Genomic DNA, 18,191 nt, shown 5'->3' with positions numbered 1-18,191 from the left:
ACACATTCCCCCTCAATTATTTTTCTTTCTTTTTATATTCATTTGCAAGGGGAGAAAGAGGAGAGAAAGGAGAAAGTGAGAGAGAATTGGCCTGCCAGGGTGTCTAGCCACTGCAAATAAATTCCAGATACATGTACCACTTTGTGCATCTGGCTTTATGTGGGTACTGAGGAAGCAAACCTGGTCATTGGGCCTTGTAGACAAGTGCATGAAATGTTGAGCCATCTCTTCAGCCTCCCTCTCAATTCTTTATAGACTTACCCCCGGCTTCCAAACTTCCTTATAATCTCATTTTTTGGTCATTTTCCTCCCATATTCTTCACTTTTCTTTCTTCCTTAGGAAACCCATTCTGAACATAAGTTAAACAGCATGACTCAGGGGAAAGAAAGAGCAAGTCTCTTTGAAGATACATTGATCCCAGTATCACCCTGCATCTGTTGGGATGGTGGCAGGACTGGTCAGATTCCTTGGTCCTCAGTGTCCTCTCTGAGTAGAGCAGTATCTGCCCTGCAAGAGTGAGTGACTCCCTGCAGGAGTGAGGATGGCATGAAGGGCTGAATTCAAAGCCCCTGGAAAAGAGGCAATCAACACATAGGCATATATTAGTCCCAGCTACTATAAGCAGCTTGTTATTTAAAGTTTTTTTACATTTGGGTATCCATCACAGGAGCCTACAGACTACTCCACTGGACCACATATATGTACAGGCACAAGACCAACTTTATTCACTGTTTTAAAAAATACCCAAACAGACTGAAAATTCCATGTTCTTGTCCGCTGTTCTGACAGTCTAGTGAGGTGTAGCTCACTTGAGCACCACAAGCCCTTGCTCTGCCAGTTCCCCTGAGTGACCTTGGCTCTAGCCCTGTGCTCCTTCATTTCCTTTTAAATCTGAAAATGTGAGGCTGATCTCAAACCTCTCAAAAGGTTCTCTTAGCTCAGAAGTTCTGAAACTCTGGGTACATAGACCATAGCTTTAAAATGCAGCAAGTTCTTATAACTTCTTTTTCATCCTACCTAGGTCAAAACTGTCCTGGTTGACCCTGACAGTATGGGCCAATTCCTCTTCCTCATTGTCTTATTCTGGTATGTAGCTGGAACTATACAGAAATGTGGAGAAATTATCAAACAAACATACATTGTATAAACAATGAGTAAACAATTGATTTTAAAAACTAAACTGAACCGTCCTTCTTAACTATCATGAAGAAAAAAGAAGACAAGTCTCAATGAATAAAGTGACCCACTCCAGTACTTTCTGCCACATTGATGCTTTTCGCAATAATATATGACAATTGTCACATTTCGTAGACTTCTACCATGTGCCAGGTATGAGGCTGAACACATGTTATCTCACTTAATCCCCCAGAGCACATCTGTGACTAGGTGTTGGGATTGTCATTTTAATCCCCCTTTTAACTGATTAGTAAACTGACCCTGAGAAAGCCATAGTCAATAGCCCATAGTCATACCAGTAGTAAGTGGCAGAGAAGGGGATTACATTCATTTCTATTTAAAAGGAAGACAGTAGCTTCCCGGAGTTGGCCTCATCCCCTTTGAATGTTAGTGCCCCAAAGTACCTGAATCTGATGCTTATTCCATGAATATGATTGAATGAATAAAGATATGGAGGAGAGGAAAAGGAAGAAGCTGGGATAGGAATGTGAGAAGACAGCAGAGGATGAAGGAAGAATTGAGGTATGGGAGGGTCAGGTCCTAGAGGCTAAGAAGTTTTACATGGTTCTGGCTCTGGGAATACAGATTCAGGAGAGGAGAAAGAGAAAGGAGAGGGCAGTGGTGGAGATGGGTGTCAGGAAGGTTCCTAATTGCAGGCCAGAGAGAGACAGTGATTTTTCTGATCTTAGAGCACAGAAATCCCTTGCCATTGCCAATTCCTGATGACCAGGTGGGCCAGTGTTCATGATTTGAAACAGAATTCTTTTGCAATGTAAGTGGGAGGAAAAAGAGATGTATCAATTTAAAATTTCCTAAGTAGTGCTTCTTGTCACAACGAAGTAGGATATGAAGAAAGGAAGGGAGGGACAGAGGGGAGGAGGGAGAGAGGGAGAAAGGAAGGAAAGGGAAAGAAGGAAAGAACCTGTGGAGTGACAGGCAAACCATAGCCTCACAGAAAAAGAGAGAAGCTGTGGATTCTCTATCAATCTTAGGATATACTGTCACTTTGAAGAGGTGGACAGAACATATTCTGAGCTGATATGCTCATTCACAATAAAATATATAATAAAAGGAATCATGCATTTAAAAGGAATTTAAAAAGAGTAAAAGAAAATAGATAATATATTCAAAATAACAGCTGATATTAATTGTGTGACATGGTACTGGGCACTTTACAGTTGTTATGCCCTTTAAGCCCTCAAAACACTCCATGAGGCCTTTATGGCTGTCATGATTTAAGGAATCCTTCATAGCTCCATTTTGCAGATGAGTAAAGCGGTGCATGGGAAGTGAAACAACTTAGTGGAGCTGGTACACCTAGCGAGCAGCAGACCTAGAATTCAAGTCTACAGGGTCTAACTCTCTACACCCCAAGTTATCCAAAATTCAAATCTGCTACCTCAAAAGACTAAGAAAAACGAAAAAAAAATCTAAGGCAGAATGGTCCAATGAGTTAACACTTAAGGTAAAGCTAGAGAGGGACTCCAGACCCTGGAGAAACTGTGTGTGACTTGGAGACAGGCACGTGATGCAGGGAATAAAGGCCTACAGGTATGACCTGTGCAAACAAGGGCCTCAAACTGAGAGAGGAAAGATCTGTTTCATGTCCTCCTCATTGTGGCTTTGAGACTGTAGGCAACTCATTGAGCTTCTTTAAGCTTCCAGCCTCTTCTGGAGAACAGAGTATCTGCAAACATGTTGTGGAGTATAACCTAAAGAGTAGTGGAATCTGGAAGTTGTCACATTCATGCCCTCCATGGATCTCATCAGGTGGCTTATGGCTACAAAGTAATTAATTCCCTGTAAGAAATTTGGTCCAACTTTTTTTCTTCCCTTCTTTCACCCAAGTCTACTTTGAAATATGCGCTGGGAGAGACAAAGAAGAGGGCACGTGATATTGTAAATAACCACAGATTGAAAAAGAAGAAATCTGCCATCAAAATCCAGAACATACCTCAAGTTAAAACAATTACAGAGGGGAGGCAGGCAGTGCTAGGAGGCAGCTGATGGAGGCCACGACTCGTGGCACAGGGGACTTGCTCATGACAGGAGAGCTGGTGGACTGTGACCTTCTCTTTCCTTCCTGCAGACTCCTGTCCAGCTGACCTTTCCACACACTGCGAAGCCCATGGCTCTCTAAACCTTTTTGGGTCCCTCCTTCCTACCCAAGCTCCCATACTTTCCACCACCAATTTCTGCAAAAATGTGTAAAATTTTATACAATATAATTATGAAACTGAACAAGCTATGAATAAGGGATGTAAATCTTAGCATTATTGGGAAAGCATTTAAACTTTACTAGTAAACTTAGTAAATCTCTATGTCCTAAGAGAAATGGCTAATTACTTAATGATTTCTTTTAGCCTCTGAGAAAAAAAAAATGAAGGAATGTATATTACCCAACACCTGGAAAACTTATGTATTAGGGTTGCCTGCTGTGAGGCTGTGTGACTGTGACTTTGGCAAATCACCCACTGTTCTGATCTTTCTCCACTTTCCTCAGTGGTAAGGAGAAAATTTGGATCAGGGTTTTAACCTACATGATTTGAGATAATTGTAACTATTATAAGGAAAATTTTGAATTTCCAATAAACATTATAGAAAACATACAACAAAAAGCTAAGGAGTTATGCACATTCTTGCTTAGGGTGAGGCCAGTCTGAAAACAAAATGAATCAACTGAAAAAAAAAAACTCTAAAGCAAATAAGATCACAGATAGATGTGAAGGTGGTAATTGAAAGAAAGAAATCTGGCCAGTCCTGGTGGCTGGGACCAGGACTCGGTCATCCTTTCTCTTGCTCCTCCTGGCCCTCCTTTATTCTGCATTTGGCCTCCATCAGAGCTTCCTGGCAATATCTGCAGTAACCCTCCCTGCCCAACACAGCCACCTACTTCTCTGAAGTCCTTAAGTATAAAACCACAATTGGCACCAGGGATCATGCCATCAGTTGCACTTCACAGATACAATTTTTAGTAAGGCCAAGAACATATCGAATCTTCTTTAACATTTTTATAAATTTTGTATAAATTTATAAATCTTGCTCACAGGTCTCTGCCCTCAGTTCTTTGTGGATGTATTCCTCTGGCTTCACAGAAGCATTTTTTTTTTTCCATGTGACTTGTTAGGAATTATCTGTATTCCAGTCAAAGGTGTGATCCTAAAACCAGAAGAAGAAGGGCTAAGCAAACAATATTTCAGACCCATTCTACAAAAGTCATACCCGAAGCAAACAGAGGCTTTGGGATGTCCTGATATTGCCTTAACATAAATATTATGATGAGTAATGTTTTATTTATGGCAAGCATTGATCCTTCTAGAAAGAGAGAGCACATGCAAACTATTATTAGCAAAGAAATGCAAAGACCATTTGGTGTACTGGGGGTTGATAAGGAAGAGCTCAGCACAGGATAAGCAAGCAAGAATGGTGTTCTCATCTGAAGGCAAAGACACAGTGGCTGAGCAGATTTAAAGAATCTGGCTAAGAAGTTCAAGGGGATGATCAGGACCATGGGCTTCCTAAGCCTGATTAAGGGCAGGAGAATGACAAACAGGGCTCTTAGAAGTGTTTCTTCTTTCCTTTCCCAGAATATTATACCTTCCCTTGCTAAATAAGCTGCCTAGTAAAGGCAGCCCCTCTGTGATGAGCATCATGAAATGGGCCTGGGATGGGGCTAGGGCTCCTCTGCTGGCTCTGAGGGAATCTGTGTCCATGGAAGTGCCTCCCTTCCCAAGTCTGGATGACATCATGGTCTCTGGCTGTGTCTGCAAGACTTAGAAGCTGTGTGTGACACTTGGTCCTACAAAGCTGAAACAGTGCGAGCCTAACTAGTTAAGAGTGCTCAGTAAAAGGCAATACTGATTGGTTTATGTTGCACACATTCTGCTCCGCCTGAGTGAGGGAAGGACCTTGGGCTCCTCTGCCTGGTCCACTGTCTCCTCTCTTCCTCAGCTGTGAGTTCTGTGGGTTCTCTGTTCTCTCTTTTACTTACATCCCATGAGCCCTTAGGTTTATAAACAATAGGAAGTAGACAGCAGCCCTGCTGGGACACATAGCTCCATTGGGAAGACCATATCCTCTTGGCTGAGTCATTTGATACCACTGAGCTTCAGTGTCTTCATATGTGACATAGGGTTAATAGCAGTGCCTACCCCATGGTGTTTTCAGGAGAACTTGACAAGATGGAGTGTCTTGGGCACTTCACAAACAACTTGACACAGAATACTTAGTTAATAAACCATATGGCTGTCTGTTATTACAAACAGATTACATCTCCCCAGGGAAAGAAGCAAGTTTCAAAGTCCTGGAAAACATACAACCAATTAAAACATATCCCTAAAACACACTTCAATGAAAAAGAACACAATCACATTTAATTTATTAGCTGTAATAGTACCTAAATATTGTTGATGACATTGGCGCTTGTCTCAGTCGGTGATTTCAACAGGATCAACATTTGCAGCCAGTAGGTTATGCTGCTCAACCATTTAGGAGAGTCACTGTTCTTCAGAGAAACATAACTTTCTTGACTTTTTCCTCCTTTCCATCAAAGCCAGGCACTTTAGGAAATAAATGGTTGGCAATTTGGTACTTATCCTTTGGCTTAGGCACCAGACAACATCTCCTCTGGGCTTCTGCGTCTTCCAGTTGCTCTGATTGTACCCCAGGGTTTTTGACTTTAAGTATCATGGATTGCTCTTTAGACAGTTAGAGGTCTCACTGCTGCTTTCTCTTATGGAGGGAAAGAATGAATGAACTTGAAGTATCAATAAGGTACGAATGAGCAATTATTGGGATTTTTTGTGATTAAATGGCAGCAACACACCACTTCCTTCACCATCCCTTTCCCATTTCTGCCACTGAGGGTGTTGTGGAACACTGATAGGAAATCTGGGTTGTATGTAGTGATAATAAGCTACCATACAGTAAGTGAGGAATTTGAAGCATAGAGGTACAGAAATGCTTTCATGAAAGGCCTTTCCAATTGTCTTTTCCCTTAGTAATTAGTGTATTTTGACATCAGCTTGAAACTCAGAGCACGACCAGAAGACAGAAATTGATACATATCTTTCTTGGTCTTAAATCTAAGAACATTTATCTTTCTGAGTTTATCCTACTTTTGAACCCTTCCTAATTAAGTAGAGTAAAACCATATGAGAATTTTCATTAAGGCCACAATTTATTACAAATGAAATTTACCTGTTTTCATTCAGGTTGTCTCAGTGGAGGATGAGGACTCGTTCTCTCAGTGGGTTTGATGATTTCAGATGTCCATCACATTATCTATCAGATGAAGTGGAGATAATCTAATTTTTGCTTCCACAAAAAAATTTTGGAGTCCGAGAAGATAATGTCCCTGTAGAATGTCCTCTGGACGTTAACATAGACTTGAGAGGGCAATAGGATGTCCTCCAAATTGTGGAGGCTCTTGGCCAATTGGAAGTTCTAGAAGTAGCCACCTGTAGAAGGATGGGGGCCTCTGAAAAGAGACCTAGGTACCAGGCTCAGATTCAAGTTCGTCATTGAAATTTCTGTTTATAAAATGAAACATCTAAACCTACCTCCATTATCAATGATTTCACTTTATTGTAAAAACATAGGCTTTCAAGAAATGTTGGAGTATCTTCATCGGTCCAGAAGGAGCAATGTATTTAGTTTTGATAGCAGGCTGACCTCCCTCTGATCCCAACCTTCCCTGTTGAACAGGTTGTCCATGGACACTACTATGACTATATTATACGCTTTGTATATTACCAAGCCTGTGATGACAGGACTGGATGGACCTTAGGTGTCACCTGGATCTGTCACAGCAGAGAGGGTATCATCTATAGTTACACCAAGTTTCTGCTCATATTAGCTCACAGCACAATCTATTTTTATAGGCATGGAAATTTCATATTGCAAATCAAAATTTTACTTAGAAAGAACCAACTCATTGCTTCGTAGACAGCACACATTCAGGCCTTCAGCATTATGTTTATCAGTTTAGTTCTCAGTGATATTTCAGAGCAAATGGGTAGTTTTTATTAGGTGTAATTATTTCAAGTAGGAAGGAACCCAAATGGCAAAAGACAATAGCAAAAAACAATTCTAAAATGTTTTCAAGCTACCTGATTAATATTAAAAGCACTTACATCAAATGAGAATTTGAGACAAGAAATACTTCAATTTCTGATATAAAATGTGACTCCTATTTCCTCTTGCTCTGTCTAAAAATGAGGAGGTTGGCAAGAATGTGCAGTACCACAGTGGAAGAAAGCAAGATCAGAAAGGAGCAACCACAGCCAAGAGTGATGCTGAGAATTTATGAAGACTTAGAGAAAATTTTCTGATCTCCCAGTCGTGTTCATATTTTATGAAGAAAACCTGAACAACAGGAGGAAGAGGAAGAGAAGGAGGAGGAAGAGGAGGAAAAGGAGGGGGAGGAGGAGGAAGAGGTGGGAGAGTAGGAAGATGAAGGGGAAAATGAATGAATCCATCTTCAGTTTGCAGAAGCATCTTCCTGTGGGAACTGTCCAACAGTTGACTGTTTCTCCTACTTGTCAAGGTCCTCACTACATACTGATGACTGAACTTGTCCTTGGTTAGGATCTACAGATACACAGTCATTCATTTGAGCATCATCAAAGCAAGGAGGGACAATATATTATTTGGGAGATGATAAAGATAGTCTCATGCTGAGTATGACTTTTTTTTTTTTAATTTCAAACAAAGCAAACCTACCCTTACATAATCTCTACCACTTGGAAGATCCCAAAATGACAACACCTCTAATGTCTTTCACAATATATGCTAATCTTATATGCTTATGTGAGCATGGAAACTTTAACGCACACACACACACACACACACACACACACACACACACACAATCTGATGTTGCTTTTATCTTGACCAAACAGAAAATTCTCACGGAAGTATGAATTTATTCAGACTCATAAAACAGCTACTTTAATGAAGTAATGCATTATTGACCCACCACTTGACTGTGTATAAGGATTTGTTTTTGCTACACTTTCTGTTACACAAATATCTCCACTTGATAAGCAAATTTCTACCTCATGCATATTTTACAAAAAATAATTGCACATCCTTCTGCATATGATCTTAACCATGGGCAGGTCACGTGTATGCAAACTGCAGCAAAATGAAATGTGACCACTGTTAAAATCTTGTCATAAACTACAATGTTAAATTATCAGGGATATTTAACACCAGCAACACCTTCTCTCTTTTCCTGTGTTTACCTACTTCATCTCAGTCCAATATTACTTTAAAGAAAGAAAACTTCATTGCATATTCTAGCAAAGTGTATTGGTAGGGGAAGGTTTAACAGAGCCAGAGAGAATGTGCAAGGAGTGAGAAAGTGAATTGATGGATGGATGGTTAAATGAATATAAATGAACTGACACCTTTACAGGAAAATAACATTTCTTTTCTTTTTTTATTCTATAGATCAGTGGGTTTTGTATCTGTAATTCTTTCATATCAGCAAAGAGGAAATAAACTCTCATGTAAATCATTTTGCCCCCATCTGGAGCATATTAAAACCATGGTTTTTTTTTCTTTTAAGCAGACTCTTTTTCCCTATTTGCTTATCAGTTCATCCACCATTACATTTTAAATGAAATTGCAAGACCCTTGTCCCTCCCCTAAATTTCAGCCTGATGCAGGAAAGCGGGAAGCAGACTTTTCTTGCTTTAGAATAGTGACCTAGATTCAATTACAGATAGACCCAGAAGAGAGAGGTGACACCTCACAATTTTCTTAGAGGTTTTGAAAAAAAAAAATGAGAAATTCCAAAACAATACTTAATGGCAAAGAATCTGTTTACTTCCTTTTTATCCGTCTTCTTCTCTGACTTAATTATATTGGCTTGGTCCATGTAATTTTCTCATACGACATAACAATTGCTTTCCCAAATCATAAAAATGAAAATTTCAAAGAAATTTCGGAATTTGGCCTTTGAAGGTTGGTGTGTATTTCCGCAACCTAAACCTAGACAAGATGAAAAAAGCACACACAGGGCACATTTCCTCCTTATGTTGTTTAAGACCCCCAACCAATGACTTTACAAAAGTGTAGCTGTTTTGATAGCGTTTTACCCAAGCAGTGAGTGGGGGGCAAAGGCAGGCGCACATAGCTTTTACTGCTTTTTCCAATTTAGTGTAGAAAAATGTGGTCAAAATAAACTATAGGGACGGAGCCTGTGAGTCTGCTTATTGACTTTTATCACTAAATTAAGCATATAAATGACCTTAACGGGTGGCTTGGTATATTAATTTTTTTTTAAGAAGAACAATGATGCTCTATTTTTCCTCCTCCCTCTCTGATCTCAGGCTGAAAGGAGTCTCGGAGAGATAAGAGAGATGGGATTCCGTCTGCGCTCCTCGGGTCCGCCCTGCTTACCAGAGAGCTGGGAGACAGTTGCCTTCTGTGCAGAATTTCCGTTCAGGGTTCACAATAAGCGGTTTCAAGCGGGACACGCAGCCCACCATCTCCACTGCCCTTCCAACAAACAAAGACACCGAAGTCTGAGGACCAAGGCGCGGGAGAAGCGGGGAGCCCTCTGCTGCGGCGTGCGCGGTGGAGCTCCGTGGCCGCCGCGGGTTCGGAGCGTAGGAAGAGGGCAGAAGGGAGCCCGCGTCTACGCGGGTACCCCAAGCACCTTCCCCTTGGGTGCGTGGCAGGAAAGCGGAGCGGGGCCGTTATCGGGGAGCTGAAACCGTGCGTGTGGACGGTTTTTCCTGGGAGATCCTGTCAAGACTTTTGCAAAGGGGGCCTCCGAGGGGCTGGAGGCAAGCTTTGGGTAGGTGGGTGCGCGGCAACCTGAGGGAAGGGTCCCCCCATGGGCGCGCGGGGCAGCGCAGGGAGGCTCCTGGCCCCTGTGGAACCGGTGGAGGATTGTTTCATTTCAAAGTGAAAATCTGCAGGCTTTGGGAAACGATATTCAAAAAACAGTATATAATCTCCATATGCCGCTCAATGGAGGCTCCTCATAATTTACAGCGGCAGATAAGGCTAGAGGGTGTAATAAAAAACTCCCAGGGCCTCCCCTCCCCCTTCTCCGCCTGCCCAGAATTGCACCTTGGGCAGCGGAGCAGAATCCGGAATGTGAACTTCTCCCGACATATGTTTCCCGCAGATAAGTAAACAATCTGGACGTGAAATGGAAATGGTAATTAATGCAGTAATGCTGTTACACCTCGAGTGTGCAAATCCCATTGACTCGCCGCGCCACGGGGGGTGCCGAGCGCACGGAGACCGACGGCGGCGTGCGCCCCGGCCGCCCGCTCCCTCCCTCCCTCCTCCGCCTTCTTCGCTCGGTCCCCGGGCGGGGCGTCCGACCAGCCCTCGGAGGCAGCGGCGAGGCGGCCGGCCGGGACGTCCCGGGATGCTGGGCGGCGCCCCGAGCTCCCTGCCGCACACGTGCGCGGGCCCCGGGGCGCCTCTCACCACGTCCCTCGGTCCTGGCTGTCGCCCCGCAGCCAGCATTTTGGGACCCGGGTTCGGCGGGGTGAGCCCGGCCCTGAAGCCCACTCCCCAGAAAGCCTGCGCTCTCCATCAGGGTGTGGCAGACCGCGCCGCGGGCTGGAAGTAGACAGAACTCCTTCACCCCAGGGCTGCCGTCGAGTATGGCTAACTGCCAGGTATCTTTGCCTCTCAGCACTAAGAGACTAGGGATAGCTTTCCTTATAGACTAGAGCGGGAAAGTTTGGAAACGGCCACTGACCGCCAGACAAACGCAACTTCTCTACTTCTTAGCAAAGAGACAACTTGCACGCACTCCTTCCAAGAGGTCCGGCCTGGGCACAGGCTTTCTCCCAGGATCTTAACTCAACGCCTGGGGCCCTGTGGCGAGGGGGGGGTGTGGGGGCGGGAGGCAGTTAAGGAAGGTCGGAGAGGAGATGGGAACTCTGGAAAAGCTGTCTAGGGATGCCTTGAACTAGCCCTTCGCTCTTCCTGGAGGCACACCTGGCTCACCCAGACCTCAGAGGCGGGGTTTGAGCCGGAGGATAAGGATCTTTGCTCAGCCACACATAGGGCGTGGGGTCGTCAGGAGCAGGGTCTTGGAGCCTCCGCTTCCCTGCCTGCTGGCTTCTTCCCAGGGCGGGAACAGTTATATTTGCATTTTAAAACCGGGGCTGTGCAACGGTCTGGAATCTCCATTGATCCAAAGCAAGGGAGAAGCCCGACAGACTCACAGCCAGGGCTCCACCCAGGCAACGCACTGTTACAGGTAGCGCGGCTTCAGCGCTGGATTTCGAGCGCCCCCTCGCCAACTTCCAGCTTCATTATTTCCCGTGCTGCGGCCCAAGGCCATGACGCAGGTTCTGGGTTCAAGGCGCATCATCTTCGAAGCACCAAAAAAGAAACCAGCCCAAGTTGCTTTCCTACAGTAGTCTTCAAGACGAGGGAGGAGCCCAAGAGAGCCAGTCCTTTGGCAGAGGTAGACTGGCCTTGCACATCCTGCACCCAAAATCTAATGGAACCTCATCTCACCCCATCCTGCCTCTTCGCCTTTACACTGGTACGCAACACCTCACAAATAAAGCCATGAGAATTTTAGCATGAACCTTGTGAATTAAGTGATAATGTGAATACAAATGACTTCAAATTCATGTTCCGTTTAGAACAATGGTAACAAGGCCTGAACCAGGATAGGCAGAAGGGATCGGTAATGCACCAAGGCAGTCCTGGCTTAGCCGCTAGCCAAGTTTCCAGGGAGGACCCTGGCAGCCCCTATTTCTCCCCAGAAGCAGACAGGACAAAAGCTACCCTAGATGGTGCCCAGTGGGGAAAGTCCCCAGAGTGTATCTGGACTGAAATATCTCTTTGCTTTGAACCAGTGGAGATGCCAGGAGGTTAGCTTGTTTTAATGCGCAAATGTTAGGATGTCTCAAATGTCAGTCTTTCACACCTCCGTGGGACTGACTCAAAGTAACTGGCCTTCTCCATCTTCACAGTTAGCGATCTTAAAGAAATGGTTACTAAAGAAAAACCTTCAAGCTGGGAGGGAATCGAATGTTTTAGGATAGGACCCAAATATAGGGAAGTGCTTAGAAAACAAGGAAGCCTTTCCTTTTTTCCTTTGCCTTTCCCTGGCAAAGGGCGGAAGCTGAAGCAAGCCTACGATTCAGAATCTCTCAGAAATATGCCCCTTGGAGAACGGAAACCTAACTAAGACCCCACGACTTTTGTGGGTGTTAGGGGGAGCCGGGCGCCGCCCGCAGCCACCCGGAGCTGGCCTCTGGCCGGCCTAGGAAACGCCCTCCCAGGAGAGGTGGTGGAAGCCGGGTAGGTTGAGAATCAGTTTAGGGGAAGGTTGCTGGAAGTGGCACCTGTGGGCGAGAGGCCGTCCCCCCCGCCCACTATCCCCTGGATTGTGCCTGGTCAGCTGTGCTCCAGGAAGACTCAGGCCGCTCGGGAGCGAAGTCCAGCGTTCCCCGGGCTGCCGGAAGGGCACCTGGCACACCTCGGATCCTCCCGCGCGCCGCCGGACGTCGGGTTCCCGGGACACCCGAAGTCCGCGGAGGGGACCTCCGTGGCAGAAGCGACTCTGCTCCACTCTGGGCAGGCGGGCGGGGCGCTCCTCTCCCTACAGGTCTGCTCTTATGATTTTCTTGAAAGAAAGAGACAGTTGTGAGCAAACAGGTTTGGCAGAGACTGCTTTCCACCAACACCCCCCCCACACACACACACCCTCCCCAGGGGATTTCTTTTTGTCTGCGCCTGACTTCAAAGTCAGTAATCGGGGCCCCTGTCAGCGGTGTGACAAGGAGGATTTGGCTGTTAGGGCGAGTCGTGGCCGCGCACCTCGGTGGATGCTGTGCGGCCCGCGGGGCAACGGTGGCGAAGCAGTCGTGGGCCCCTGGGGGGTGGCGGGCAAGGCTGGGCCCAGGTCTGGGGAAGGCAGACCGGAAACAAATGCAGTGTGATGGGGGAGTGGGGATATAAAAACCAAAAAAGAAAGAAAAAAAAAACCCTTCTGAGCCAACTCTGCAGCCTCAGGTCCAGGTACCCACTGCTGCTGGTGCCTGGCCCATCTGTCTTCTAGAGCACTCCTAGAGCGCCCCTTCGAGTCCCAGGGCCAGGAGTAACCAGGTACCCTCCTTCTTTCTGGTTTTAGTTTTAGCTCTTGCCAATGCATGAGGCCTCAGCCACTCAAAACAGCCTGTTGCCAGCCTTCCGGCCTAGCCTCACTTCGGAGTTGGCTGGGTACCCTAGTGGTGCGGTGCGCGCCGGGTTTCTCCTGGGAATTTGGGTCCTCGCGGTGCCCAGGGCGCTCCTGCGCTGGGCTCTGTCAGGAGACACCAGACCCCTGTAAGCCTTTATCTTAGGATATGTTAAGGGACACTGAGCTATGAAGAAAAAGAGAGAGGCTGACAGGACTGTCAGTTGGAGTTACATCAGACAGCAAAACCCAGAAACCTCAGCCCAGGCCTCTAGGGTTTCCGAGGGCGCGGGAGGAGGGGCCTTCCCTACGCACCCGGAGTCCCCAGACCCCACGGCCACCAGAAGCAAGTCACTTCCTAATTGTCTCGATTTGTAAGAGGGTTTTGTGATGCTAAGTAAGCGAGGCTCAGCCGGCCCGGCCTTCTCCACACCTCCCCCAGTCGGCCTTTGTTTACCTTCGCCTGATCGCTCATTTATTTATCTATCTATTATTTATCGGTGTCCCCTCCTATTCAGAGCCCGTGTATGTTAATTGTGTTATACCATTTAATTCTAACATCGGTCTCAAAAGAGCTCTTAATGAGAAAAGCATATACAACACGGATCACTCTGCTATTCAGCCCAGCCAGATGGACAACTGCTAACTTTTTTTCCCCAAATAATGAAAGTCCCCCTTTGACAAAGGGGCTCGGATGAACAGGCTCCAAATAGCACCTCAAACGCTTCTAATTGTTTTGCGGACAATATGCTAATCCGAGGGTTTGGGCTTTGGTGTCTGTTGACAACGTTTCTCCTGCACCTCGGGCCACGGACTATTTGGAGAGACTAGGAAAAGCGCTCAAACCCCTCCACAGCAGCAGAAAGGCGACAAACCCACGGCACAACCCCGCCCGCCTCCCCGCACCAAAGCAAAGCCAGTGGGGAAAACACACGACCCACAGGGAAATCGCACCAGTATAGATTTAGGGGGTGAAACTCGCTGGAGACGCAGGAAGATGAGAATCCTTCAAGTCTGAAAACAAATTCTGAAGAGTAGTGTCGATAAAATCAGGAAACAGTAACTTCAAGACAACATTCACCCAGAGGGAACAGAAAGGAGCCTTCTTAGCTGTTTCAATTTTTTTGTGATTAAAAAAAAAATACACATCATAACAACATTACCTTCTTTTCATCTCTTTCTACATAGGAATCAGTAAAAAGTCTTTGACAGTCTGTGGCGGAGACCTAGGACACATTTCAGGTCTAAAAATTTAAACATAGGAACGGTATCCAACTCCAGACCCCTAGAAGGCCTGGCACCCTCCTCACTCCATGAGCTGAACTTAAACACCCATATTAGTCCAAACTGCTCCCCCAATAGGCAACTGGTTCCCAGGAGATTCAAGCTTCTCCCCAGTTATTTGGAGAATGTTTCTGAAAAAGCAAATCCACCCAGAACTCGGAGGTCTAAGTTGGCCTTTGTCCTAGCTCACTCGCCCCTGGAACATGGTCTGACCTTTCTGTGCAGACCACCGGGAATGAGTGACATTCAGAGCACTGCTACCTTTGTCTAGCCTCTAAAGGCAAAAAAGTGGGTTCTCGGGGCACGAGACTGAGGCTCTCTATAGCCACTTAGAGGCCACCAAGTTCCTCAAACAGGGTACTCCCAGCCTTGGCAGCTGGCGCCCCTCCAGGCACTTTCAGCCACCAAAAGGACCCCCGGCTCCATGGACCTGGCCTTATGACTTGATTTTATGCACATCAAAGGCTACTTTATTTATTTTTTTTGCAATGACAGATTGTCTTTATTCAAAACGTCTTTGTTCAACAAATGAACAGAGGAACGAGGTAAAATCCTTCTAGGTACATTTCCAAGACATTGTTAAAACACTGATGACCATTAAGGATTTTTTTTTAATGATTTCAACTTTTTCTTCACTTTCTATGTCCTGACTTCATAACCCGACATTCTGTCTAAAAGTAAACTTAGTCTCTAGGAGCACTGCTTTACACAAAGTAAACAGCCATGTGGGTCCTTTTAGTTTCCCCTTTTAAGAAGCAAACACTAAAATAGCATGGTTTTAAATAGAAATGTTTCCCTTTCTGAAGTTTTAAACTTTGAAGCCTTCCCCCCATACACACATGAAGAGCAAACAGTGCCTAGTTGTATCTGATGGCAAAACACAGAGACAAGGCTAACTCTTTTCTTCAGGGAGGGGGAGAGAATATGCATATTCTAGAGATATTACCAGGATCTGGGAATTCCAAGTCCAAAGCCTATCCAAGGAAAGTGAAGGGGACATAAATAAAGCAAAATTGCCTACTTTTTTTTTGTCCAAAGGGGGTACAGTCAGAGACTTGTTTTGGGAGAGTCGGGATAGGGGCAGCCATGTGGCTATCATAACGTTGGCAAGTTTCTGGCACACGTCTGTGCCTTGGGTCCGGAAGGACGACCCCTCCCTTCCTTGTAGAAGAGAGAGGCAGAATCTGGGGTGGGGAAGGGGCAGCGGCCCAGAGGCATCTGCAAGCCAGGCTAGGCGCAGAGGAAGGGGCGCAGACCCCTACTTCCAGGCCACCTTTCAGGTCCGGGCTAGGCTGGGGGTTACATGGCCGTGGCGTGGGCTGAAGAGTAAGGGTCTATGCCAGTCTTGGTCATGCCTGGGAAGAGGATGTAGGCGACAGGGGGCTGCAGGGTGGAGGCAGACCAAGCGGTACAGTTACAGGGCACCACGTAGCCCGGGTTGGTGGGGGACGGATGCGTGTGCGTGTGCTGGCTGGGGCAGCTGAGGCTGCCGAAGGCGCCGTTCTGGTAGCCCAGGGTGGATGCGTAGGGCAGCGCGCTGGTGGCCAAGGTGTGGGGCACTTCACCCATCTTCTGGATGGCACTTGAGCTAAACTGCGCGGGGTCCAGCAAGGAGTAAGGCGCCGAGGCCGGCGGCAAGAAGGCCCGAGCTTTCTCGGGAGCGCTCAGGAGGCCGTCGGAGGCCCCGACCGGCAGGCCGGCCGCCTTGAGCGGGTCCGTGTCGCCCAGGTAGGGCAAGGGGAAGACATACCTGTCTTTCTTGAGCAGGTTCTTGGGTTTGCGTCGTGGCCGGTACTTGTAGTCGGGGTGCTCCTTCATGTGCTGGGCGCGCAGCCTCTTGGCTTCGTCGATGTAAGGCCGCTTCTCGGCCTCCGACAGGAGCTTCCATTCCGCGCCCAGGCGTTTGCTGATCTCCGAGTTGTGCATCTTGGGGTTTTCCTGGGCCATCTTGCGACGCTGGCCCCGGGACCATACCATGAAGGCGTTCATGGGCCGCTTGATGTGATCTGAAGGTTTGGACATGGTCCCGGATAGGACAGCGGGGATGGGGGACTATGAGGCCTCTGCGGGCGAGCCTGGGTGCGCTTGTCCGTTTGTCTGTCCGTCCCCCGCCGGGACTCTGCGCTCCCCTCGCCTTGGCGCCGCGGAGGGGAAGTCACAGAGGAGCTGACCCTGCAAAGTTTTCAGCTGATCATGCCAGTCCTAGCACCCAGGCAGCCCCCCGAGGGGGGGCAAAGGGCAGGATGGGAGGGGGAATGAGCGGGTTGGGGGGGCTGGGGACACCAGAGACTGGGGCCCAAGCACCAGTCCCGGGATGAGATGGGTAGGCAATTTTTTTCTGGCGATGGCTGGAGGTTCCTCCTCCTCTCCCTCGTCACCTTTGCTTCTTCTCCTCTGGCTTCTCTGATTACCCCCTCCCCTGGCTTTCCCGGAGCTGCCTCGCCTAGCACCGCACCTGGCTGAGAATGCGGGGAGGCTGGAGAACCGGAGCCAAAAGCGGCGAAGTTCAAAGGCGAGGTGGGCCGGGACCGCACGCACTCTGACATAAGCGCGGGGCGGCGACTACCCCAACCTGGGCGCCAATCAGCGGCAGGGAAGCCGAGGGGGCGCACCTGCCAACTCGCGACTCGTGCAAAGCCGGAGCTCCGCGGATGGGGGCGGAGAGAGGTGTGGGGGGAAAAAGGGTACTGGCGAGAGAGCCGAGCGACCAGCTCGGGACTGGGGTCCTCGGCTTCACATTGCCACTGGCACTGTCCAAAAAGAAAACCGCTCGGTGCCTCCTCTTTTTCTTTCCCCGCGGTTCCAGGAGAGGACTAGGGCTTTAAAAATGCAAAGACCCAGGGAGGGAGTCCTCCAAGGGAGCCAGTCCAGAGCTGCTCGTGTTGATAAATAGAACGACCTCGCCACGAAATGCAAGGACAGTACTTTCCCCATCCTTGTCAAACATCCTTGAAACAGAAAAAGAATGTATCAAATTCAGGGCAAAAAAATAAAGTGAAATAAACTTTTCACGCCAGACCCTCGGTGGGGCTTCGGCGCTGTTCCCTCAGCTGGGCATCCACCTGCGCTCCGGGATGCGATGCCCACTTCTAGGCCCCTGTATGTCGCAGCAGTGGGCAATGAGCCCAGGTCGGAAGGCCTCCTGGGCTGCGAGGTACAGGATTCCGATCCAGATTGGTGAGCCCTTAGCACCAAGACTCGCTCTTCACTTCGGGGCGTCATTGTGCGTGTATGACGACGGAGAGGGGGAGAATCCATCATGTTTCTTATTTATTTTTATTTGCTGATTCTCAACCTCCAATTTTCCTCAACTATTCACACTGGAAGGACACTCAAGAGGCTCGGCATGGGGGCCTTCTAGTGTCCCTTCTGCCCTCGCTCTACAGTACGGAGCCTCAAGCCATACTTACAACCAGTCTTGGCTTTTCCCAGGACGGCTCTTCCTACCCAGCGAGGCGGCAGGACTCGTTTCCAGAAATCAGATGAGCATTCTTCGGGTAAAGAGGACGAAATAACCCGCACAACCAACCTGCGAGCCTGTTTCCTTTGAATAAT

General features: G+C 47.4%; 1 protein-coding gene across 1 annotated transcript; it reads right to left on the bottom strand.

Moving 5' to 3' along the window:
- Nucleotides 1-15,935: 15,935 nt before the first annotated feature.
- Sox14 (SRY-box transcription factor 14) lies at nucleotides 15,936-16,658 on the bottom strand. The gene has a single exon (XM_004664353.2). It carries the CDS (start codon nucleotides 16,656-16,658, stop codon nucleotides 15,936-15,938), a length of 723 nt encoding a protein of 240 aa, XP_004664410.1.
- Between the last annotated feature and the right edge of the window lie 1,533 nt (nucleotides 16,659-18,191).

Source organism: Jaculus jaculus, chromosome 17, assembly GCF_020740685.1.
Source record: "Jaculus jaculus isolate mJacJac1 chromosome 17, mJacJac1.mat.Y.cur, whole genome shotgun sequence".
In the NCBI taxonomy this organism is placed as follows: Eukaryota; Metazoa; Chordata; class Mammalia; order Rodentia; family Dipodidae; genus Jaculus; species Jaculus jaculus.
The sequence above is the reverse complement of the archived record's forward strand: the minus strand, read 5'-3'. Positions and strand labels throughout refer to the sequence as shown.